Below are 26,937 nucleotides of genomic sequence, written 5' to 3'. Positions count from 1 at the left end.
GCTGATTTTGACGAAATTTGGTGAAAAGATAACTTAGGTCATTCCGGAAACAGACATAAGCTTACAGGCTTTACGGTTTGTCATTTGCGAGCACAGCGATTTGTCAAATTGGTACCTACCAGCGGCGAAGAGTCAATATAACACGATTCCTATCGGCTTCCCTTTAAGAATTGGCATAATATAGCGTAAGTAGGTACTATTCACATAAATTCGGTAATACGTTTGTAAATACAAAGGTCGACGTCACAAATGCAATTTTTTTTTTTGTTAATACTAATTTAAGTTAAAAGCATAACAGCTAATATAAGTAACATACACCTACAGTCCTACACCGTACAAGCCGTAAAATATCGGATTCCCTAGTTAGATTTTTGTTTAGTATTTATCTCTTTCATTTCCCTAGCGAAAGCGAAAGGGGCGAACTAGGTCTGTCTCGCTCTACGGTTGACCAATACCAATTTAATCTGGCCCAGTAGCGAAAACTAATTTGGAACTCTGACAGTCAGACAAATTTAACGTAATTAAGCCGCTAGAATCCGAGTTACCGTATTATACCTCCAAATTCAAAATTATATTAATAGTATTATTTTAACAGGTACATGCTACTATTTTGAGTATTTTGTATTTTGAAGGGTGATTTGATATTGATACATTGAAGCGGCCATGCTTGTTTGTTTTTAAAGTTGTTAGTGGTGTTTTATTTTGATATAATAAATTGGGGATAGTGATTAATAACTAATAAGTGTAAGTTCACGGTAATTTTGATTCAGTTTGGTAAGTCAAAATCAGAAATGGCCTTAATTCACATAGATTGTTGTTTAACAGATTTCTTGTTACGTAACGATAGTAATTTTTCTAAATTAAGTTTTGAAAACAAAAATCGATGGGGAACAGCTGATATTCTTTTAGGTAAGTACGTTTCCGGCTTCCCTTTTTCAGATTTTCACCCTTCGCCACTGGTACCTACCTACCGTCTCAGTTAACCTACGGGCTCTTAGTACATAGCAAATTGGTGTTGACTAAAATTTTAACAGCTAGAAAAGCGGTAACATGTAAAATGAATTCACTTATCGAATATGATTGACAATGGAAACGTAATCTACTTACCTACTTACTTTATAATAATCTAAACAGAAACACAACACAGTCATCAATTTCTTAAACCTTTCTGCTGTTTACAATTTTGTACACTTTATGTTTTGTTAAGTTTGAATGTGTCAAAAAGTTCAATAGTTGATAAAGAAGTGAAACAAAGAGATTGAGAATTTTTCCTATTGTATTTGGAACTTCGTAACCCTTTGACAATAAATAACCTTTTGATAATAAATGATTGATTTGAATTTTGATGCCATTCCAGTGGTAAGCAAACTCATTCATACTAAATCACTACCCATAATTGTTATAAATGCGAAAGTGTGTTTGTTTGTTGGTTTGTCCTTCAATCACGTCGCAATGGAGCAATGGATTGACGTGATTTTTGGCATGGGCATAGGTAGTCGAAGCCCTGGAGAGTGACATAGGTTTTTTATCCCGGAAAATCAAAGAGTTCCCACGGGATTTTCAAAAACCTAATTCCAGGTGAACGAAGTCGCGGGCATCAGCTAGTAATATTGTAATGCGAAAGTGTATGTCTGTCCGTCTATCTGCCATCCGTTTAACCGATTTTGACGAAAGGCTTAGATTACTTAGCTTAGAAATTGAGATAGCTTGCATCCCGGTGAATGGTGATGAACCTAGGCTACCTAAGTACTTATTATTATCCTGGAATATCAAATATTTCCTACGTGTTAAAAAAACAGGCCAAGTTGGAATCAGACTCGCGCACCGATGGTTGCGTTTGGCGGTTGGTGATGGTTCCGTACTCGGGTATTATTTCGGACATTTTGCACGATAAATCAAAAACTGTTATGCATAAAAATAAATAAAAATCTGTTTTAGAATGTACAGATAAAGCCCTTTCAAATGATTACTTACTTACATTTTTCATTTTTTTTTTTTTGTGATGTAACTACAAATTCACGGTTTCAGATTTGTTCCTTTACTTGTGCTAAAAGATCTACCTACCTGTTTGCCGTATTTCATGATTCTAGGTCAACGGGAAGTAGGTACCTACCCTATGGGTTTTCTTGACAGACACGACAGACGGACAGATAGCTAGACAACAAGTGATCCTATAAGGGATCCTTTTTTCCTTGTGAGGTACGGAACCCTCATAAAACGCTTAAGTACGAAGTCTGTGTTAATTATAATCGAGGAATGAAACCCATGCCATGAAAGGTTTAAAGTTGTTAACATGTAATTAAGAACACCACAGACTAAAGCACAATGAGCATCGCGAATATAAACGTTCTCATAAAAGTGATGCTATTTCACGCATTATAGCTTTGCCTCCCATCCTCGTAAAAGTTCTATTTTCGAATCAACATTATTTTGTAATAATTTGTTTCCGGAAAAAATGTAGCGATTCGGAAGCTAAATTGTATTATGTTACCTACTTAATTTATGTTGTGACTGCTTGTGTTAGTTAAGTACTTTTTGTGTGGTGTGAAATTTAGATTCATTCATTCATTCCCACGGATGTGTTTTTATTTCTTGGTTACGCCATAAAATATACAATAGTACGAGGATCACTCACGAAAGTGTTTAAATAAATAGCAGCTCTTGTTACGACGCAATAAGGTGCAATTCAACTCGCACAGAGCTGCGGCCTAATATTTATTATTTATTTATTTATTCGGGACCGAAACTATGACTTAAATCTAGCAAACTAAATTGGCAAATATATAATCAACTACACTATCCACAGCTTAGCAATACCTAGAACTAGGGCGAAACAATATGAACAAACTACTCTAATATAAACATAAGTACAAACTAATTGACTTCTCTCTTTCGATCGTGGAAAATTATATCTCTTATCTCATTCTTTTTCTCTCATAAGAGATAAAGTTCCGCGAGAGTAGGTAGGTATATTTCTAGGGTCACATCACACATGGCCAATAGAGCCAGATCTAATTACGCGTTGAGCGTTCCCTGATAACACAGACATATTATGTACCGTAGGTACAATACTGTCTGTGTCTAATAATAATCTTTCTTTTAGTGTATGTCTATGTTCTTTAATAATACATTATAACAGTAAGTTGTTCTTCCAGTGGGTGAACAGCCAACCGGTGACCTACCATGAAATTGGTCACCTACCGTTCGAGGTGGAGATCACTGGCCTAATTAACCACAATAGCAGCAACCTCCTCACCGTCGTGGTCGACAACACACTGCTCGGCGACACCGTGCCACAGGGCACCATTAGAGATATCATAGTTGGGTAAGTTATTGTTTCATTGGTCGCATCTTTTTTTTAATCACTAGCATCATCATCATCATCATGATCAAACCATCACTGACTCACTACTGCGCACGGGTCTCCTCTCAGAATTCCTTTACATAATTACTTGCCGGCTCTTCTCAGTAGAACTATTTTTAGAATAGAATAGAGTAGAACAGAGTAGAGTAGAGTAGAGTAGAGCGGAACGGAACGGAACAGAACGGAACGGAACAGAACAGAAAAGAACAAAATAGAACAGAATAGAACAGAATAGAGTGGAGTGGAGTGGAGAGGAGAGGAGTGGAGTGGAGTGGAGTGGAGTGGAGTGGAGTGGAGTGGGTTGGGATGGGATGGGATGGGATGGGATGGGGTGGGCTGGGATGGGATGGGATGGGATGGGATGGGATGGGATGGGATGGGATGGGATGGGATGGGATGGGATGGGATGGGATGGGATGGGATGGGATGGGATGGGATGGGATGGGATGGGATGGGATGGGATGGGATGGGATGGGATGGGATGGGATGGGATGGGATGGGATGGGATGGGATGGGATGGGATGGGATGGGATGGGATGGGATGGGATGGGATGGGATGGGATGGGATGGGATGGGATGGGATGGGATGGGATGGGATGGGATGGGATGGATGGGATGGGATGGGATGGGATGGGATGGGATGGGATGGGATGGGATGGGATGGGATGGGATGGGATGGGATGGGATGGGATGGGATGGGATGGGATGGGATGGGATGGGATGGGATGGGATGGGATGGGATGGGATGGGATGGGATGGGATGGGATGGGATGGGATGGGATGGGATGGGATGGGATGGGATGGGATGGGATGGGATGGGATGGGATGGGATGGAATGGAATGGAATGGAATGGAATGGAATGGAATGGAATGGAGTTTTATTCAAGTAAACTTTTAAAAGTGCTTTTGAATCGTCAACTAGTTTGATTTACCACTAGTTCGGAATGCCGTTACGTAGGTACCGAGAAGAACCAGCAAGAAACTCGGCCGTTGCTCTTTTCAAGTGATCTATTTACAATATTAATATAACATACTGTACAAGCAATTGCAGCCCCGTGCATTGCTGGAGCGTGGATTATCCAAACCGGTACTGTCCTACATGAAGTAAATAAATTCATTTCAATGAGAATGGTTTGGCTACCACGCTGGCCAAGTGCAGATTAGCAGACTACATAACCACTGCTTTATAGACTAGCGCTTGGCTGCAATCGGATTGCGATTGCCATCTCATAAGGACTATAGCTAGTACACTTCGTCGCTATCCGTGGGTAGTTCTTTAGGCATCAAAACATCAACTTTGTATGAATTTACAAAAGAAAATGTCAATGTTTCAGTAACACAAAAGTGCGCCAGGAGCAGTCTTATACTTTCGACTTCTTCAACTACGCCGGCATCCACCGGTCAGTCTTCCTGTACACCACGCCGCAAGAGTACATCGACGACGTTATCGTCAATACTGACATCCAGGGACTCACAGGTGACGTAAACTAAAGGCTTGCTACAACATATTCAAAGCTCTACTTTTAGGTGAGCCTTGGCTTGGTCAAGCAAACTTTAAATTAATCTAATGCTGTCAGATGCAATTATTTCTTTCCAACACCGAACTCCATGACCCCTAAAGGAATGATTCCGAACCACGCTGCATTGCTGCCTAGCTCGGAATGTAATGTCATATAAGCTTATAGAGATTGTATTGGGGACCAGTAGTGCCGCGACAGGACTGTGACAGCTGGTGACAGCACTGTTGTGGCAGCGCTGCTGCGTGCAGCGTGGTTCGGAATTATGCCTTAATGTTCCTCTCCACTCTATCAATCTACCGATCTCTAGTCTTTTTCGGACTCGCCAACCTATAAGTTGGCTGTTTATCCAGTTTTTCGAGGCTCTTTTGCCGTGCATGCGTAGTGCTTCAAGGTAAGTACATTACTTTTATCTAAAGTTGAGCTTCTTTGACTTATCTTAGCCAGGCCCAGATAGCCGGATAATTTGTTATACTGAAAGTGGATAATTTCCCTTAAAAAAATCATATAACATTGAAGGATATTTCATAGAACTTGAGTACTTGGGGTTGCTATCAAAAAACTATAGTACTTTTAAGTAGTATTTTATTGCCAGGCCAAGTATGGAAGCAGATACTTGTACCTAATAGACAAAATGCTATCTTTAACTAAGTAGACATTACATTTCCTATGATTATAGAGTACGCGCGGCTTATTCATAATCCTTGAATAAATTACTCGGCACATTTATTGCGGGCTACATGACAATGCAACGATCCTATCTGCATTGCACTGGTTGGGATACAATAAGCTAACGGTTCACGTGAACGAGGTTGCTTTATGTTTCTGTCAAAAGCGATTTTTATGCCGTATTTATCATACTGTGTCATTAAAATTCATTTAAGTAGCATTCTATTATAGGTATGGTTATAATTTGCTACGCTTAAAATGCTAAAATTAGAATAATAGCTGTATTATTACTACATTATTAAGTATCCATTTTTTAATTCATTATAGGTAAACGCTTGACCACAATCACACCTGATGGAAAGTGATGATGTAGCCTAAGATGGGACGCGTTTACCTAGAATATGCCTATTCACTCTTGTTTTAAAGATACCCGGGTTGTAATTGGTAGGAAACACATATCGTGGAAGAGTATTCCAAACCTTAGCCATGCGTATGAGGAAAGATGACGCAAAACGTTTCGTGCGTGTTGATGGAATATCGACGACATAAGAATGGAAAATCGCCCGACGTCTTGCGGTGCGGTAGTAAAATGGTGAAGGGGGGACAAGATCGAAAAGTTCCTGAGCACACTCTCCGAAATATATCCTATAAAACACCAATAAGCCGGCGACCTTGCGGCGGTGATTTTTGCCAGTAAAGGAGAGTCTTCGCCTATGAGTCTCCTAGCTCGACGATCAACAGCATCCAGAGCCGCTAGTTGGTACTTAGCGGAGCCATCGTAGAGGTGACTGTAGTACTCCATGCACGATCTAACTTGTGCTTGATACAAAGTAATCAGTTGTCGCGGCGTGAAGTACGCTTGACCTTGTTAAGAATGCCAAGTTTTTTGGTGCGTTTTTGGCTTTCTATCCTTTCTTGGTTTGGCTTTCTTGGTTTTTAATATCTACATTAAATAGAGATTTGTATAAGTAGCATTTCATAGTTACCTAAACCAAAGCTGTAAGCTAGTTTAACCTTCAACAAGCCTTATTCAATGAAGCCCCTAGGAGGGCATAGGACACTAAATTTAATAAGTCTTAGTTTTTGAGTTATGGGGGGTCTAAAGTAGCTTGAAATGGTACGTGTAAATAAACACAGAGTTAGTGCGTCGCCACTCTTATTAGAATTTTTGTCTTATTAGAACTTGGCGAATACAGTCTGTGATATAGGTAATTTTAAAGTCTAGACAACTGAATAAGTATTATTTCTTTACCCGACATTTTTCGGGTGACCGCACAAAATTTGGTTCCGTCCACGTTGGTAACCAATTTTCCGTAACCAACTAGGTACGAAATAAGATTAATACTTCGGCTTTTCGTAACTGGTTATTAATCAAGAATATATTTTTATCTGTGATCGTAACGGAATAAGAATGAAATTACGTAGTTTCGTAGTAACCAGTTACAAAAAGACAATACTTAACTAATCTTATATTCCGTTATGAACCCGTATTAAATACTTGTTTAGTAAGTACGTAACCAGTTACAAAACAACGTAATTTTAATTCTTATTCCGTTACGAATCCAGATAAAATATTTTTGATTAATAACAAAATATTTTTGAGTAAGTATTTGCCCAAAATAGTCTTCGTTTCATTAGGACAATAGGATAAACGTCTGCACTCTTTACCTCCTACCTGTATAATAATCGTAGATGAAATCATTGGTTCTAGTACTTTTTTTATAAATCATACTTATAACATTTTTGTTTACAGGTTTTGTGGTTTATAATGTTACCTACAAAGGTACCTCCAATGTGAACTGCCTTATCCAATTGTTTGATAAGAACGGTTTGCAAGTGGTTGGGGCGAACGAATGCGCCGGCCTATTGGAGATTGGCAATGCCAACTTCTGGTGGCCTTATCTGATGCACCCTAATCCTGGTTACTTGTATACTTTGAAGGTAATTGATACTATGCCTTTATTTTTGCTGTACTATTTTAAATTAATGATATCTACTACAGTATTTTGTAATTATCTACTTTTATCCCTAACATAATACCCAATTATTAACTGAATCTTTGAAAAGAGCAACTGTTGAGTTTCTTGCAGGTTCTTTTTAGTAGGATTCAAAAACTCGTAAAAAGTTTGATCTTTCTTTTGTATTCCTTTTAAAACTTTAGGAAATACCTGTATTAACATGTCTTCAAATTTTCTGCATGTTTTTATTTAAGATATAGATAGAGTATATAACATTTTTTTTAGGAAAACCAATTATAATCTTAAAATTAAGTGACTACAAGCTAATAATAGGTTTTCACCGTTAGATATACGAACGATAGATTTACGGACTTAATCACCAGAAAATTTTAATGATAGTTTCAAGATTACGATTATAATATTTTATTCGATTTCGATCATCATTTCAAAACATTTCATCCATTTTTAAAGCTATCATTTTCAGGCGTCTCTGGTAGGTCCACTGGGTGAAATTGTGGACACATACAACCTGAAAGTAGGCATCAGAACCGTCACATGGAGCAACACAACGATCTACCTCAACGACAAGCCCATCTACCTCAGAGGCTTTGGCATGCACGAGGATTCTGATGTAAGTTTATAAATAATAAATAATTTTAATGTCATCTTCATCGTATGCTTCTCCTAACTTTAGATTTAACTAACTTCAAACTATTTATTTTATAAACTGTAGAAGAATAATAGATAGGTATGTTAAATTCTATTCAAAAGTGACTCACTCTGAAATTTCTAAGTTTTAGTTTTTAATTTTGCAATTATTATCATTAACTTTTATTTCAATTGACATTGTGAGTTCTCATTGTAAACTAAGTATACTAAAATATTATAACTCTACATTTAGTTCGTTCCCTCCCTCAGCTACGCGGTAAAGGTTGGGATCCAGTGCTGTGGGTGAAGAACTTCAATTTAATTAAATGGGTCGGAGCTAATGCGTTCCGTACTTCACATTACCCGTACGCTGAAGAAATCTATCAGATGGCTGATGAACTCGGCATCATGATTATTGATGAGTGCCCAAGCGTCGATACCGAGTAAGTATTGTGAGAACATACTAAGGCAAAATTAATAATGTTAAAATAGATTAAGGTCCAACGATGAAAAATACATAATATAAAGTACGTAAAGAACATCAAACATAAAACAAAAAGAAAAAAATTACTTAAATTATTTTACACTAGCTTATGCTCGCGACTTTGTCCGCGTGGACTACACAAACTTCAAACCCCTATTTCACCCCCTTAGGGGTTGCATTTTTTTAAAATCCTTTCTTAGCGGATGCCTACGTCATAATAGCAATCTGCATGTCAAGTTTTAGCCCGATCCATCCAGTAGTTTCAGCTAATAGCTATGCGTTGCTAGATCAGTCAGTCAGTCAGTCAGTCACCTTTTCCTTTTTTATATATTTAGATGCAAAACGGCTACCCTAAATTAAAGTAGGTACAAATAATTTGTTTCGATCATTTTTTGCTTGGTGTAATACAGGGTAGTCTATTGGGCGTTAAGATATTTAAATTATATTATGTGTACCTACCTACCTAATTATTATTATTATTATTATTATTAATTTGTATTCTAATTTCTAAATGTATTATTTCAGTATCTTCACAGACACTCTTCTAGTGAAACACAAGCAGTCATTAACCGAATTGATCCGACGAGACAAGAACCATCCCAGTGTGATCATGTGGTCCATTGCCAACGAACCAAGATCCAGCAACTTCAAAGCTGACTTGTATTTTAAGTAAGATTTTTTTTATTAATGAAATATGATAATAATTAATCGATTTGAAAAAATGTTAAAACAAAATTTTCTCTCTTTTTAGAAGCGTTGTGAAACACGTCAAATCTATGGATTTATCAAGACCCGTTACAATCGCCATTTCTCAGAGTTATTTAAATGATAAATCTGTAAGTAGGTTAATTCACTAACTTATTTTATAATAATTGATTTAAAGAAAGTAAGAAAAATTACACTCAAAATGAGGTAACTGTGTTGTCTAGAATCATAATTGTTTTCAAAAGTCCTTTTCCTAAATATATCTATTAAGTACTTAACTGCAGAGATAAAACTGAGATACAAGATAGAGGTGTCACTATTGGGGCATATTTGAATTATCAATTAATTTCATGAAACGATTCAGCTTAAGGCAGCTCAGTTCGGTGCTTTCTTCATACAAACGTAGGAGGGAAAATACAACAATATTCGATATTGTACGCACAAAACTAAGAATTATATCGATTTATCTCGTCATTATCTAGGTTCAATGATATCTAAAACATTGAAAAAAATATTGATTTAAAAGTTACGAGCCTCAAAAGATTCCTATTTTAACACTAAATTTATGTCAACTTTGGGCGTAAATAAATAAGATTAGGAATAGGAAAATTCTAAAAAAAATTATCATTAGACATAGTTTATTTATTCATTAGTTGAAATAACTTTACTTTGCAAACCTAAATTCAGTAGTTTTTTCTCAAAAATACTTTTCCCAAACTACTGTTCAACCCTTTTCAAGCGCTAGATTTCGGCTAAAATCATCATGCTTCTCACCCCAAAACATTAGACACCGCGCGGGTGGCGGAGGGAAGGGCCAGCCCAGCGGCGCGCGGCTGCGCGTGTAATATTGTGGTTTCTATGACGACAACTGTTGTTATTAATATGTTTTCAAAAACAAAAGTCGTAATGATTTTATAAAATTAATTTTTATTCAGTGGCTATGCAAATGTGTAGAAGATTGAGCAGAGCAGAGTCAATAAGTCCTTCAAATACTTATTGCATTTTGTACATTGACCTCTGGAATTTGAAATTTGGACACCAATTTTATTCATTGGTTTATTGACCTGACTTTGTTGTTGAGGTCCTAGTAGGGATATCTACTCGTGTGGTCCTAGTACAATAGGTAAGTAACTTTGTTTAGTTATTTATTTTATCTAATTTTAAAAAACCGGCCAAGTGCGAGTTGCTCGCGCACCAAGGGTTCCGTACTCAGGTATTTTTTTGACATTTTGCTCCATAAATCAAAAACTATTATGCATAAAAATAAATAAAAATGTGTTTTAGAATACACACAATACAGTAAAGCCCTTTCATATAATACCCCACTTGGTATACTTATTATACATTGAAAATTGAAAATACTAATTATTTTTTCATTAACACACTTTAATTTTTTTTTGTAAGTTGTAATCACAAATCTATGGTTTTCGGATTTATTCCTTTACTTGTGCTCTAAGACCTACGTACCTACTAAATTTCATGATTCTGGGTCAACGGGAAGTATCCTATAGGTTTGTGTGACAGATACGACACAGACGGAGAGACGGACAGACAGACAGACAACGAAGTGATCCTAAGGGTCCCTTTTTTCCTTATAAAGTACGGAACCCTAAAAAGGTACCTGTATATGTATAATAATATAGGTAGGTAGGTACCTACCTGGTGGTATTTCTTTGTATTTTTAGGGTTCCGTACCTCAGAAGGAAAAAAACGGAACCCTCTGTCTGTCTGTCTGTCGGTCCGTCTGTCCGTCCGTCCGTCTGTCCGTCCGTCCGTCCGTCCGTCCGTCCGTCCGTACGTCCGTCAGTCCGTCCGTCCGTCCATGCGTCTGTCGGTCCGTCCATCGGTCCGTCTGCCCGTCCGTCTGTCCGTCTGTTCGTCTGTCGGTCTGTCCGTCTGTCTGTCTGTCCGTCTATCTGTCTGTCTGTCTGTCTGTCCGTCTTACAAATAAAGTACGCAACGCTTCGTACAAATAGTACTTTTTTATTTATTTACTACCTGACGCCCGCGACTTCGTCCGCGTGGATGTAGGTTTTCAAAAGCCCGTGGGAACTCTTTTATTTTCTGGGATAAAAGAAGGCAGGTCATGCCTGTCGTAGAGGTGATGGCCGTTGGAGCCGGAAAGTTCTTGAGTGGAGACCGCGTAGGTATAAGTAAGCGTAGTGTGGGACGCCTTCCAGCACGATGGACCGACGATATACAGAGGCTGGCGGGAAGTGGCTAGGTGAGGAAGGCTGAGGACCGGGTGTGGTGGCGCTCTTTAGGGAAAGCCTATGTCCAACAGTGGACGACCGCAGGCTGATGATGATGGAAAAAATCACGTTGATCCGTTGCACCCCTCACACGTCCCTATCCGCCTTCTCCACTCCTGTCACGCTGGCGAATAAGTTTGGAATAGAATAGGATTTCGATGGAGTGCGTGGATTTTTGTGAACGGAGTTCAACCATGTAGTCGTGGTTTGGTACAATAGTAAATGGTACAATATTAATTCACCAACAACAGTTCCTAAAACCCATAGAATAGGAGTGCAGTACCCTGCAGCATCAGTATTGAAGAGTTGGAACTTAAAGTTCAATAATGGTATATATGTTTGGCATCTACAATATTATCTCACAATCAACAGTGGCTTAGGAGTGCAATACCCTGCATCATCAGGGTTGAAGAGTTGGGATATCGAGTTGAATTATGAAGTCGTTGCTTGGTACCTAAACCAGAGATAGTTTATTCTAAGCGTACCTTTAATATCAATTCAACATCAACTATTCCTAAAACAGCTGATTGAAATCCAAAAGTACAAAAGCTACCCGTGATTATTATGATGATGGTTGAGAAGTTGGCACTTGAAGTTTTAACATGTATGGTTTCTAACAAAAAAGAATGAATGAAATCGGACTACGCGTTAATGAATTACAGCTCAGTATACATTTTAACTTTCAACCCCTCTCCTAAGGGAACCATGCTGAATTTCGGGATAAAAAGTATCCTATATCCTATATCCTCATAGTATGACGTCAAATCGTACCAAGTTTCATTGGAATCCATTCAGTAGTTTCAGCGTGATGCGCGGCCGTGATACAGACAGACAGACAGACAGACAGACAGACAAAAATTAAAAAAAATTTCAGTTTTGGGTTCAGTATCGATTATAGAGTGCCCTCGAAAAAAAAATTTCAAAATATCTTCAATGTACAGAATTTCACCTGTTACAGTTTTATTATAAGTAATAAAATAATAATAATAATATTGATTCAGATACAAGTTAGCCCTTGACTGCAATCTCACCTGGTGGTAGGTGACGATACAGTCTTGCTTACGACTATTTCGGATCGGAAATTCTTGGATTCAGGTTAAATGCAGTGCAAAAAGAGAGATCATTAGGATTCCGTACCTCAAAAGGAAAAAGGAACCCTTATAGGATCAGTTTGTTGTCTGTCCGTCTTACAAATAAAGTACGCAACGCTTCGTACAAATAGTACTTTTTTATTTATTTATTCAGATACAAGTTAGCCCTTGACTACAATCTCACCTGGTGGTAAGTGACGATACAGTCTTGCTTACGGCTATTTCGGATCGGGAATTCTTGGATTCAGATTAAATGCAGTGCAAAAAGAGAGATCATTAGGATTCCGTACCTCAAAAGGAAAAGGGAACCCTTATAGGATCAGTTTGTTGTCTGTCTATCTGTCAGTCTGTCAGTGTGTCTGTCAAGAAACCTGTAGGGTACTTCCCACTGACCTAGAATGATAAAATTTGGCAGGTAGGTAATAACAGTTATAACACACGTAAGGGGAAAAATCTGAAACAATGAATTTGTGGTTACATCACGAAAAATAAATAAAAATGTGTTCATTAACGAATAGTTAGTATTTTCAACTTTCAAGTAAGATTAGTAAACCAAGTGTGATATCATATAAAAGGACCTTACTTGTACATCAAAAACCGATTTTATTTATTTTTATCCATACTAATATTATAAATGCGAAAGTGTATCTGTCTATCTGTCCGTCTGTCTGTCTGCTAGCTTTTCACAGCTCATCCATTTAACCAATTTTGATGAAATTTGGTACAAAAATAGCTTGCATCCCGGGGAAGGACATAGGCTACTTTTATGATAAATAAGATTTAGTGGATACCGCTATTTTTCTGGAAATAACGTTAGATGCGAAACTTCAATGGGGCTCTCATATAAATAACTTATCGAACAGACAGTTCTGCTGCATATGCGGTAAAAAAGATTCGCCAGTTGACAGACATAGAAACGGCGAGACTAGTATATTTTAGTTACTTTCACAGCATTATGTCATATTATTAGAAAAGAAAAAGAAAGAAAATAAAAAACGTTTATTTTTTAAAGCTGTACCACACATTACCAGTTACCAACTGGTTAGGTTATCCCAGCGCCTCTTATACTTGAGTAATAAAGTCAAAAAACCTCAAGTAGAAGAAGCGCCGGAATAAAGTATGTCATGTGTGGCACAACCCAAAAAAAAAGGTCCCTACTCAGCATAAATGCATATTGTCTTGCACAAGTACAAAAACATACAGCGCTGGTTTTCAGTAGAAACCCTGATTCAGATGGCACCACGGAATTATTATGGGGTAATGCTGCTGATATAAATTCTATTTTTGTGCTGCAGAAAAGGGCTGTTCGAGCCATATATAGTATGGGACCACGAGAGTCGCTGAGAACTAAATTTAGAGAAGTTAAAATTATGACAGTGCATAATCAATATATTTTTGAAAATTTATTGTACGTATATAAAAACATAAATAAATTAACAAAAAAAAGTGACTGTCATAAGTTCAAAGTGACTGTCATAAGTTCAAACTTTTCATAAAACGTAAACTAATTAAAAAATCCTATTACATTGTAAAGGATTATTTAAATGATAAGCAAGCTTGGGAATGAGTTGCTCGGCTTTGTGATAGTTCTAATAAGTTTAATTTATGATTTTGTAAAGTGGTGATAATAAAAAGAATACCCGGCTGAGTTAGCTGTGGGCTCTTCTCAGTCTTGGGCACGTTTGGAACCCTCGTAGCGTTTGCGAAATAATTATCACCACTATATTTTACAAATCCAACAACTGACAATCGAAAAGAGTAATTTATTACCTATTTTGAACAAATCATTTGACTTTGACTTTTGATCCCGGAAAATCAAAGTTCCCACGGGATTTTTAAAAAACCTAAATCCACGCGGACGAAGTTGCGGGCATCATCTAGTGCATAATAAATAGTTTTTGATTTATCATGCAAAATGTCAAAAAATACTATTTACCTATTTATTTATTTTTATTTTTCACTAGCTGCCCCGGCGAACTTCGTACCGCCTAACAGTCGATTCTTTTTCAGGAATTTTTTAAAAATTATCTCTCCGTAAGAACCATATTCGTACTTCAAGGAATATTATAAAAAAAGAATTAGCGAAATCGGTTCAGCTGTTCTCGAGATTTGCGATCAGCAACACATTTAGCGATTCATTTTTATATGTACCGAAATTCTAGTTACATAGTAGTAATAAATTAAGTTACATTGTAAATGCTTATCTCTAAACGGAGATTTAGAGATAAACATTTTACTATTGTAGTACGGAAACCTCGGGGCGCGAGTCTGACTCGTACTTGGCCGGTCGGTCTGTCGGTCGGTCGGTCGATTTATTTTAGAATGCATCGTATCGACAGCTGGTGGTAGTAGTTTACATATATCCTACTAATATTATAAACTAGGTGAAGCTATGATAGCCTAGTGGTTAGGACGTCCGCCTTCTAAACGGAGGTCGGGGGGTTCGATCCCGGGCACGCACCTCTAACTTTTCGGAGTTATACGCGTTTTAATTAATTAAATATCACTTGCTTTAACGGTAAAGGAAAACATCGTGAGGAAACCTGCATGCCGAGTTCTCCATAATGTTCTCAAAGGTGTGTGAATTCTACCAATCCGCACATGGCCAGCGTGGTAGACTATGGCCAAAACCCTTCTCACTCTGAGAGGAGACCCCTGCTCTGTAGTGAGCCGGCGATGGGTTGATCATGATGATGATGATGAGGTGATGCCCACGACTTCGTACGCGTGGATTTAGATTTTTAAAAATCCTGTGGGAACTCTTTGATTTTCCGGGATAAAAAGTGGCCTATGTCACTCTCCAGGTCAACCATACCCATGCAAAAATCACGTCGATCCGTTGCTCTGTTGCGACGTGATTGAAGGACAAACCAACGAACCAACAAACAAACACACTATCACATTTATAATAGGTGTAGTGATGTGTGTGTGTGGATGTTTGGATGTTTGTTACTCAATCACACAAAAACGGCTGAACAGTTTTGGATGAAATTTGGAATGGAGATAGATAAAAGTGTTAATTTAGGGTATACCCTAAATTAACACATAGGCTACTTTTTATCCCGGAAAATCAAAGAGTTCCCACGGGATTTTTAAAAACCTAATTCCACGCGGACGAAGTTGCGGGCATCAACTAGTAATAAAATATAATTTGGACTTATCCGAATTCCGAAAGTCAGGGTTGTCAAATCACACTTTACATTATAAAGGCGAAATTTTGTATCTGCGTGTGTGTGTGTGTATAGGTTTGTTACCCTTTCACGCAAAAAGTACAAGACGGATTTGGCTGAAATTTGAAATAGTGATCGCTTTTGAAAGAGTTCTCGCGGGATTAAAAAACCACTATATCCTCGCGGACGAAGTCGCGTATATCATCTAGTTACAAATATAAGTATGTAGGTCATATTGTGTGCTTAGACAATTTAATTATAAACTTGAGTTTTCGTGTAACAGAAACAAAAATGGATTGGCGGAAGAGGAAAAAGAAACGGTTTAGACTCGCAAAAGCTTCTCGCAAAAGCAAATCCCTTGCAAAGAGGAGATCTATTAAAATTCATCAGAATCTTTCCAAACCATAATATTATCTTGTGATGATAATGCCATTACTTTTTCGGGGTTATTCCCGTGCGTCACACCCGACGTGAGTAACAATGTGACTCGACGGGAATTTTATTTGACTGAATATGTACTTTTCCGGGATGCTGAATTTGATAATGACATTTATTTTCAAATCCAAAATAGCAGACATGCACTTTTCACAAAAAATAGAAATGGGTGTCGTTTTCAGGGTTTCCAGGATGCTGGTTTTGATAATGACATTTTTTAATCTAAGATGGCGGGCCAGCACTTTTTATAAAAAATAGACGCGAGTGTCGTTTTCAAGGTTCTCCAGGATGGTGAATTTGATGATGACATTTATTTATTTTTAATAAATACTTATATATTATACTTCTATTTTAGTGGATCACGGGATTTTCTTTGGCAAGGAAACGACAAAGCAAAAAGTCGAATTGAATTAGATTATGATGCTATCACACCGTACCATTTAGAGCCAGCTTCTGAAAGTTTGACACTGTGTTTGTAAGTTGATATTATTTAGATACTAGCAAATGCCCACGACTTCGTCCGCGTGGGCTACACAAAATTTCGAACCCCTATTTCACCCCCTCCAGAGTTGAATTTTCAAAAATCTCTTCTTAGTGGATGCCTGCGTCATAATAGCTATCTGCATGCCAAATTTCAGCACGATCCGTCCAGTAGTTTGAGCTGTGCGTTGATAGATCAGTCAGTCAGTCAGTCAGTCAGTCAGTCAGTCAGTCAGTCAGTCACCTTTTTCTTTTATATATTTAGATTAGGAATTAGGATTAGAATAATATAATTATTATGTTACTAGCTGCCCCGACGAACTTCGCACCGCCTACAGTCGATTCTTTTTCAGGACATTTTTTAAATTTTTCTCTCCATAAGAACCATCCCCGTACTTCAAGGAATATTATCAAAAAGAATTAGCGAAATCGGTGCAGCTGTTCTCGAGATTTGCGATCAGCAACACATTCAACGATTCATTTTTATATAATAATATAGAGATTTACTATTTGTTGTCAGATTTGTCAATGCTGAATTATGTTGTATTTTAGTGACTCAAGACATTCCTTTTAGAAGAAAACAAGGAAAATAAAATGAATGTGCCCAATATACGTACCACTGAAATCCAACATGATGCTGCAACATTCAATTCCGTACTAAATATTGAAAGGTCTACCCATACCATACTTGTAAGTTGTTATGCTATGTTTTTTGCATACATTCTATATAGATAATACTCACAATATATTTACGTTGATTGTATGTTTATTAATTCCAGAAATGAAATGGAGAGCTTCAATAGTTCTGCGTCGAATGATACATCTAATGTGACTGTTGAAACAGAAAATGATACATATTGTGTTTATGTGTGTAGTGGGCTTTTAGAGGGAAATTGAATTGTACCTACTTCCTACTTATAAAAATAAAATTTTCATTTTTGAGATCAAAGTGGAATTTATTTAGACTTTTTTATACACAAGTAGATGGTATATATAGTTTTTAGTCGCTACTAATAGATAAGTGTAGGCAACAAAATTTATTTTCACAGACAAACGAATGTGTAATCATGTGTTCCTAATAGGTAATCCGCCAGCACAGAGAATTCAACTCCTAGAGTACGCATATACAAGGATTTACATGAAAACAAAATCGTAAAATGTTGGCGGGGGACAGGGGAGAATGCTTTGTTGTGATTGGTGGACTGACTAATAAAAACAATGTGCGGAATGAGGGTACCGAACGGGCGTGGGCGATGATTCATTTAAAATTCCGTGGGATCACCACGATTTAGCAATGCAATTCCTTAGGTACAGCATCAGGGTCGAGAAGTGGGTCTTCGAGTTCAATGATAAAGTCTTTACTTGGTAGATATAGGTACCTACCTCTCAATATCAATTTATAACCGACAGTTTCAAAATCCCATAAGTTTTGGTGGTCATGTCCCCTGCAGCATCAGGATTGAGGAGTTGAAATCCACATTTTATATAGGACAATGTTGCAAAGTTTCTTTATCAATTAAAAAAAATACGCAAATCGGTTCAGAAATCTCGGAGATTTCTGTGTACATAGGTAGAAAAACACAACTCCTTTTTTAAAAGTCGGTTAAAAAAGTATCCTTTGTTAATTCTCTACTTGTCTGTAAAAGTCCCGTCAAAATAGGTTCTGCCGTTCCGAAGATTAGCCCGTTCAAACTTCAAACAGACAGACAGACAGACAGTTTTTAAAAACATTTGATTCAGCTGTTATGGTACAGTTCAAATAACAATATTATGAGCTTGCGGTAGTTATTTCGAAATTACAGACAGACACTTCATAGAAGTATGGATTTCTATAATATAATATAAGTACGAGTTGTTTATACACGCTGAGGTAGTAGTTACCTAGTAGGTATGTATGTAAGTGAGATTTTATAGTATTCATCAAAAGATAAGTAGGTAATCATTATCATTCAAAAAAAATTTAAAAATATCTATTTCAGTAGGTAAAACAATTTCACATAGTGCGTAGTAATTGGGACCATCCCAGTAAGTGTTTTAGTATTGCTACGAGTACTCGTGGCAGGCGACCCCGCTCTTCCATAAAATCTTATACAATAATAATTGAAATAAGTAGTTCCTTCATAAATCATATATTTACAAAAATTCATCGGTGACATCTGTCCAACTATCTGTGTGCCATCATCAATATATCCGGACGCTAGTGTGAGCGCATGCACTCGCTACACTGCTCATCACTGAGTCTATTTCTTTCTATCACAATGTTAGGTGAAATAGCATACAAGTTACCCACGTGGGCCGAGCAGTTCGGACGTGCATCCAGCGTCACCTTAATATCCCTATTTAATAAAAAATACATCTTGATTATTTCACTGAAAAAGATGTGACTTACAATAGGCTACTTGACTCATATCTAATTTCGTCCAATAAATGATTATTTATTATAGTATTTTGCTTAAGACAACGAAATATATCAATAACAATTATTAAAAACGCAGGATGGATATATAAATCCAATTTTAAAAAATACAGTTTTTATTTTTATTTGAAACTCAGAAAACGCTGTCAGCCATGATGTGACGTCATTAAATATGTAAACAAAGAAATGTCATCCCTATTGACTAACGTAGTATCCATATATATAAAATTTCAAGTCCTGACTAACTTATATATCAACGCACAGCCTAAACATCTAAACAGCTGGTCCTAGATACATGAAATTTAGTGGGTGTGTTATTTGTAGGTAAAGAGAAGGTATCCACTAGGAAAGGATTTTTTGAAATTCCACCCCTGAGTGGGTTAAATGGGGGTTTGAAATTTATGAAGTCCACGCGGGCAAAGTCACGAGCATAAGCTAGTTTTTATATATTTCTAAAAACTCATAGTAAACGTAAAAAATTATCGTTTTCTCTTTATAAATTGAATAAGTTATTAAGTAAGACTTACAACAAAGTGATCTTTGCAAAAATAAATTTGGGTTGAAGTCGTTAGTCATATAGGATCCCTTTAAGCAAGTCTTCGTGTTACGTATATTTATTTCACTGGGCACTCTAATCCACAACTTTCCTGTGGTCTTTATCGATGCGTTTTTTACATTCTCGGATGATACAATAACGATAATTACTATATTTTTCATGTAAACTAGTATAATAGAAGTCATGTTTATTAACTTTGGGAGGTTATGCTGTTGTTTACAAATGCATGACGTCAGAGCACAGATAATCTATCGGCCAAACATGGCCGACAGTGTTTTCACCTGTCTAAGAAAAATATATTTTTAAATTAAAGTTTTATGGTTTTTAGGGCGCAAAAAAATATAGTGTTAATTTTTTTGATATAATAGGACAAATATTAACCATTTAAGACCAACTTTAAAAAAGTGTCAAGTAGCCCATTGCTGGTTGTATTTTCAGGGTCAATACTTAGACGTGATTTGTTTCAACCGCTACAACGGCTGGTACGCAGCAACCGGACAGCTCATGAACATAGCGACTAGCGTGGTAGACGAAGCTACCTCGTGGCATCGCAAACACAACAAACCCGTCATCATGAGTGAATATGGTGCTGACACACTTGCTGGACTGCATTTGGTAAGTATACTTAAGAATATTAATAATACTTTTTATTTTAATGACGAATTAGCGTGCAAAGGAGTAAGAAGGTCATCTGATGAACAACTGCGCCAAAAAACTACCAATATGTTGCTAGGAATTTGAAAAATTTGTACATCTGCCCGTTGCTTACGAGTAACGACACATCCTCATTTAATTTAGAGAAACACCGCACGACATATTGCACGTCAAATGCTTTGGGACAAAGGGATGTGGGAGAATATTAGGCATCAAGATGATTTGGATGTTTGTTTGCTCAACGAACCTAAAGTGCTAGCACATAAAAAGGAATGTTTATGTTAAAATATTGGAAGCAGCTGATTGTTTGTAATCAACAAAATTTATGTGTGCCTTATTTATTTTCCCTTTTCATTTACTTCATCACCAAAAGATGTCTCCAAAGGTACCACCGATATATGCATAGCTCCGATATGTCTTTGACCTGCGATATAGGAATGCACCTATAAAATTTCAGACACCGGAGTATGTGTGGTCGGAAGAATATCAAGTTGCATTGCTATCAGAACACTTCAAGGCGTTCGACAAACTACGAAAAGCCGGCTTCTTTTCCGGAGAGCTCATATGGAACTTTGCCGACTTCAAGACTGCACAAAGTGAGCTCAGTTTTCTTAATTATGTACTTGTTTTCTTTGCATTGTTGTGGTTTACTGTGCGTGTATTTGCAACCTCGTTGTACATTGTTTACTTGATTATATTTATCATCATTTGTTTCATTGTCATTGTTTGTTTGTTAGATTCTTACTTTTCTCGGGCTACCTATTGACCTGCATCAAAAGTTATGTAAATTAAAACTTATGATAATTATCTCTTATCTGTGGAGCTTTTTCTGAGTTCTCCTTTGTAAAAATGTTAACTAATTTCAAATCTGATCACTTGGTTTTTATCTTACTGATCTTGATCACCACCTTCATCACTTGATCTTTGACTTTTTGACTTGCTTGATCAACCAACCCATTAAATTAAATATTTTCATCTAGCAATAACACGAGTAGGCGGCAACAAAAAAGGCATCTTTACACGGGAACGACAGCCCAAGGCCGCAGCGCATCACTTGCGAGCCAGATATCACGCGATCGCAGCAGCAGACAACGGAAGCCCAGCTCCTGACCTTTCATATTACGTCAGCGACAACAAACCTGCCGTACACGAAGAGTTATAACAATTTATAAAAGAGAAACCCACTTTATTTCGTATAGTTAACAGGTAGGTAGTTAAACTTTTTGGCGTTTAAAAGGTATTTAAGTACCTTAGTTTGTAGATAGGTAACTTCCATTGTCATAGCACACTCCTTTTTTCTCTCTCGATGAGTAAAAATACCTACGGATTTCTGCTTATCGACAGGGTAAGCACACTCTAAAAGAACCTCCTCCTCTGCGAGATCAGCACCGAACCGTATTCCGTGTTGATCCGTCCCTATAAAACTTTAACAACTGTCTTCTTATCTGTGAAGCTTTTTCGGAGTTCTTCTTTGTAATGCTAATTTCATATTTGATCACTTTTTAATTGTTATCTTTACTGGTCTTGATACTCATCTTAATCACTTTATCTTTGTCCTTTTAATTGCTTGGACAACCTATTAAAATGAATAATTTCATCTAGGAACAATACGCGTAGGCGGCAACAAAAAAGGCATCTTCACACGGGAACGGCAGCCCAAGGCTGCAGCGCATCACTTGCGAGCCAGATATCACGCGATCGCAGCAGCAGACAACGGAAGCCCAGCTCCTGACCTTTCATATTACGTCAGCGACAGCAAACCTGCCGTACACGAACTTATAACAATTTATTTTTAATAAAAAAAACTTTATTTCTTATAGTTAATAGTTACCTCATCTAGGTAGGTAACTTCCATTGTCATAGTAGGTAGTAATAATCTTGGTTTTCATCCAGGTTATTATTAGATAAGGTTATTGATGGTGATAAAACCCCCCTTCCATTAGAAACTTGTGGCGACAACCATTTGTGCCATATCTTATTTTACCTTATGTTGGTAACTTTGTTTTATGGAACGTAACTACAATCTTTTCAAGCCATGTCCATATGTGCCTGTAAAAAATAGAACTTGGCTTGGCCACTGACGTGCGTCTTAATTTGTGAAAGCACGCCTGAACTACCAAGACACTTCAAGTACAAAATCACAAGTGCAGTTAAAGGTGACGCTAGATTTCTCGAATGGTCTAAAGTTCCCCATAACGAATATTCAGGAGGAGCGCAGGGCGGACGGGTACTTTACTCCCGCCCCCACTTCAGACCAGTCAAGATTTCAAGAAGTTCGGCGTTCCATTTAACCAACGTAAGAAGCTTTTAGGAATTTCGTAGTAGCTAATGTTCAGGTTGCAATTAATTATCTTACAGTACCTACCTACCTGGAAAAAATATTGTACATCGACATTCAGAATGAGATTTCGGGTTTGTAGAGCGTTGTCTCTGTCATTCATAATATGTGACGTTTTGTCGGTCTCAACGACAGAGACAACGCTCTACAAAGGTCGATGTACAATATTCTCTGCCGCGTACTGTTCGATAATTAACTATATTAGAGTCTGGCTAACGAAAGATGACACTGCGCGGCAAATTTAAAAAATATCAGTATGGCAGCTCCTAAATTAGTGTGACAGACCCTGGAACCTGTAATAACCTAATTTGATACTTTAGTCTTTAGAATTACTTATTTTTATTTCTATTCTATCAAATTAGGTTATTCCAGGTCTGTCATACTAATTTCAGAGCTGCCCTACTGATATTTTTTAAATTTGCCGCGCTTTTCCAGTCCCTTCTTTCGTTAGCCAGCCAGACTCAAATAAAATTATTATCTTATAATAATAATATCTAAAAAAATCTTATATAATACTTACCTAATAGACAATTTTTTTATTATGATTGAAGGTGCCCAGGTGAATATTTTATATTGTAACAAATAACAATGCTATGTACCTACCTATTTACAACAACAATTTTGACCGTCCAGTTTGGTAGACGTAGGTAAGTATCAGTAGGAGTAAAAGTTGCTGGTTTTGAGAATATCTACAATTTCTGTATTTCACATTATACACTATCAATACTAAGTATAAAGAACTCTAATAAATGGAGAAGTAGGAAAATGTATAGATATAAGGAAAATAAATGCTGTGTGCCCACCAACAATAACTTAGGTAAATAATTGTAAAGTTAATATGTATTTTAAATGTTTATAATTGAATTGAATGAATTGTTTAAATAATTATATTAATAACTAGCTGCCCTGGCGAACTTCGTTCCGCCTAACAGTCGATTCAAATTTTTAAAATTTTTCTCTCCGTAAGAACCATTCTCGTACTTCAAGGTGTATTATAAAAAAAGAATTAGCGAAATCGGTTCAGCTGTTCGATTTGCGGTGACCAACACATATGTGATTCATTTTATATTATAGATAATTTAAAAAAACGTGTTAAAAATGATTTGATTTTAATTTCATTTCAAAATCTGTAGGTAATGTTACCTTAGTAGTTAATTTTTACGTAGGTAGTTGGCGTTATATTATTAGGTATAACGCCTACTATATTATTTATAGGCTTGTTTATAGGTTATATTATTAGGTATATAAAAGGAAAAGGTGACTGACTGATCTATCAACGCACAGCTCAAACTACTGGACGGATCGGGCTGAAATTTGAGATGCAGATAGCTATTATGACGTAGGCATCCGCTAAGAAAGGATTTTTGAAAATTCAATCCCTAAGGGCGTGAAATAGGGGTTTGAAATTTGTGTAGTCCACGCGGACGAAGTCGCGAGCATAAGCTAGTACCTACCTAATAATATTGAGTGAAATGTGTATAGTACGTGCCACCCCAATTGCCATCTCGACCTGTCGCGGACTATATGTATGCTGTGTTTGTAAATATTTATTGTGTGTAAGTACCTAATTAAATAAATTACAAAAATAAAGAAATTTTGTTTTATTACTTTGAGAACATAATCCGCCATCGACTTCGGCTCGCCAGTCGCCCAAAGGCGTGTTTAATGTTTATTGTCGCTTGGGCTGCAATTCACGGAAGTCTGATCTGTCGATCGCCTGCCTGTGTGTCTGCGACAGGTTGAGATAGCAATCGGGGTATAAGACGGGGGATGCCCCGCACACCCGCACGTCACCCGCGCTCGCCTGCACCGGGTTAGTGCGGGGACTGTGCGGGTGTGCGGGGCGTTCCTTCCCTGATTGCCATACTGAACTTTCGCGTAGGTACTATATACCTATTCTGTAAAATAAACCTAAAACATAATAAAAAATTTGCCTTCTCATGCTCGTAAAGTTCTTTCTTTATGCTTAAGCGGACTAAAACTGGTTTACATGCTCTCGTGCATAAAGTGTTTATAGTAGGTTCACAAGAACCTAATCTTCACCATCATCATCATGATCGACCCATCACCGGCTCACTACAGAACACGCGTCTCCTCTCAGAGTGAGAAGAGTTTTGGCCATAGTTTACCATGTTGGTCATGTGCGGATTGGTAGACTTCACACACCTATAAGAACATTATGGAGAACTCTCGGGCATGCAGGTTTCCTCACGATGTTTTCCTTCGCCGTTAAAGCAAGTGATATTTTAATTACTTAAAAACACACACCTAACTCCGAAAAGTTAGAGGTGCATGCCCGGGACCGAATCCCGGACCTCCGATTAGAAGGCGGACGTCCTAACCAGTAACTACTAGGCTATCACAGCTGTGATAACTGGTGATAACTGGTGATAACACAATGAATGACACGAAAAAATACGTAATTTCTATAGTGCCAGTAACATCTTGCAATAAGGTCGGGAGACCTCATTACGAAATTGCTCGAATTTCCTTTGATCCGAATTTCACTTTATACATATTATACCTACTTACAATAAATTAATAATATTTATTGCTTCATTTCCTCACAATTGAAATGAAAAGCAGAGCGTACAACTCGGTCATAAACCCATTTTATCCTTGATTTAAATATCTGCCCTCGCCTTCGGCTCGGGTAGAAAAACATCTTGGATAAAATGGCTTGTTTCATGCCCTTGTTGTACAATCTTCTATTTAGATGAATATTTACCTACCTAACAAAAAGTAAAACTCACCATTCGTGAAAGAAACGCACGTGGTCATGTACTATCTCTATGCACCAGTGGCGTGCAGGTCATAGAGGCATAAATGCACTGCTTACCCTAGTTGTAATAGATCAATGCATATTTTTCATTATGACCTGTCAGTAAACACATTCCTACCTAACTAATGCTTACCCTGGCTTCAAACACTGTGCACGCCACTGCTATGCACGTGGTAGAAAATGTCGCAAGTATTTGACATCAATAAAAATATCGATATCTTTTGTGGAATGCATATTATATCAAGAACGCTTTCATTTTAATTTCTGAAGGTGATTGATTTTTGAATTCCATTATTTCAAGCATTATTTCTATTAAACGGTAAACCGTTGCGCTCACAATGTTTGACACGTTTCTAAAGTTACCCGTAACCACTTTTGTTTTAGTGCGGTTTCTGAACTGAAGGTTTTTTGGTGAGCAGTAGGCAAACTGAATGGAAGCCTCGGATTTCGGAACGTCTTCGAAAACTTCACAAGAGTCAACTGCCAAGTGCCAACTGTCAAAACTCACAACAAAAACAAAACAATTAAATCAAGCATGCAAAACACGCAAAATATGCAAAAAATTAAATTTATATGAATTAAGATGAAATTAGACATCGTAACAAAGTAATAATAACGATTAATATAGGAAATAATTGTAAAAGAGAGAATTACAATCATGAGTTGTATACAATGTGGTAAAGAATCAAAATATAAATGCCCTACATGTAGAGAACCTTAGTAAGTAAAAAAGTGCCCATTTATAACAAATATCTAATACAATGCGTTAACTACCATTAAATTACTATACAGCCTACATGCTGGCTAATCTGTCAGTTTTTGTTGGTTATACCTACTTATGGAACAGGTACATATTAAAATGTCTATCTATACCAGTAATCAGAATATACCTACCTAACCCTATACAAAATACTAAGACGCATGGTTCGACACTTTCCGATGACTTCTTTCACCCATTTATAATTATAAATGGGTGAAAGAAGCTTCACTAAGCTCAGCTCATGAGGCAAGGCGCAGGTTTCAGGAGTAACAGTGTACGGAATAATCAACGAATTCAACACCACTGTCACCATCCCGCAACCTGCACTCCACATGAGCTCCACAAGCCATTTCAGTCAAGTGGTACTTATACCTATACGAAATGAAATTCATCAAAAAAGGGATTTTATTTTAAAAATCCCATAGGAACACTTTGATTTTCCAAGATAAAAATAGCTTATGTCCATCTGCTGCATGTCTACCTCTGTATTAAATATCATCAAAATCTGATGGGCACAAAAGATAACAGACAGATAAACACAGTTTTGAATTTTTAATATTAGTATTACAATTAAGGAGTTCTTGCAGTAAACCACTGAAATAGTCTAGCATAGCTTAATTAGGTACCTTTAGAACAAAATTGCATTGGCAGATCAAAA

General features: G+C 37.2%; 1 protein-coding gene across 3 annotated transcripts in view; it reads left to right on the top strand.

Moving 5' to 3' along the window:
* Positions 1-24,493, top strand: part of LOC117988829 (beta-glucuronidase) — a 59,291-nt gene extending 34,798 nt beyond the window's left edge. For 2 of the 3 annotated variants that reach the window (XM_069503683.1, XM_069503684.1), the window contains exons 4-13: positions 3,156-3,325; positions 4,699-4,841; positions 7,304-7,491; positions 7,993-8,139; positions 8,427-8,599; positions 9,166-9,309; positions 9,392-9,476; positions 20,184-20,360; positions 20,857-20,995; positions 22,002-24,493. In XM_069503683.1, coding sequence (XP_069359784.1) covers positions 3,156-3,325; positions 4,699-4,841; positions 7,304-7,491; positions 7,993-8,139; positions 8,427-8,599; positions 9,166-9,309; positions 9,392-9,476; positions 20,184-20,360; positions 20,857-20,995; positions 22,002-22,195 — 1,560 coding nt within the window. In that variant the 3' untranslated portion in view covers positions 22,196-24,493. Of the gene's footprint in view, positions 1-3,155; positions 3,326-4,698; positions 4,842-7,303; positions 7,492-7,992; positions 8,140-8,426; positions 8,600-9,165; positions 9,310-9,391; positions 9,477-20,183; positions 20,361-20,856; positions 20,996-21,379; positions 21,606-22,001 lie in introns of all 3 variants that reach the window. The other variant, XM_034976088.2, reaches the window with a different exon arrangement.
* Positions 24,494-26,937: the final 2,444 nt, after the last annotated feature.

The sequence above is a fragment of the Maniola hyperantus genome, chromosome 15 (assembly GCF_902806685.2).
Source record: "Maniola hyperantus chromosome 15, iAphHyp1.2, whole genome shotgun sequence".
Taxonomy (NCBI): domain Eukaryota; kingdom Metazoa; phylum Arthropoda; class Insecta; order Lepidoptera; family Nymphalidae; genus Maniola; species Maniola hyperantus.
This window is presented reverse-complemented; position numbering and strand designations above follow the sequence as displayed.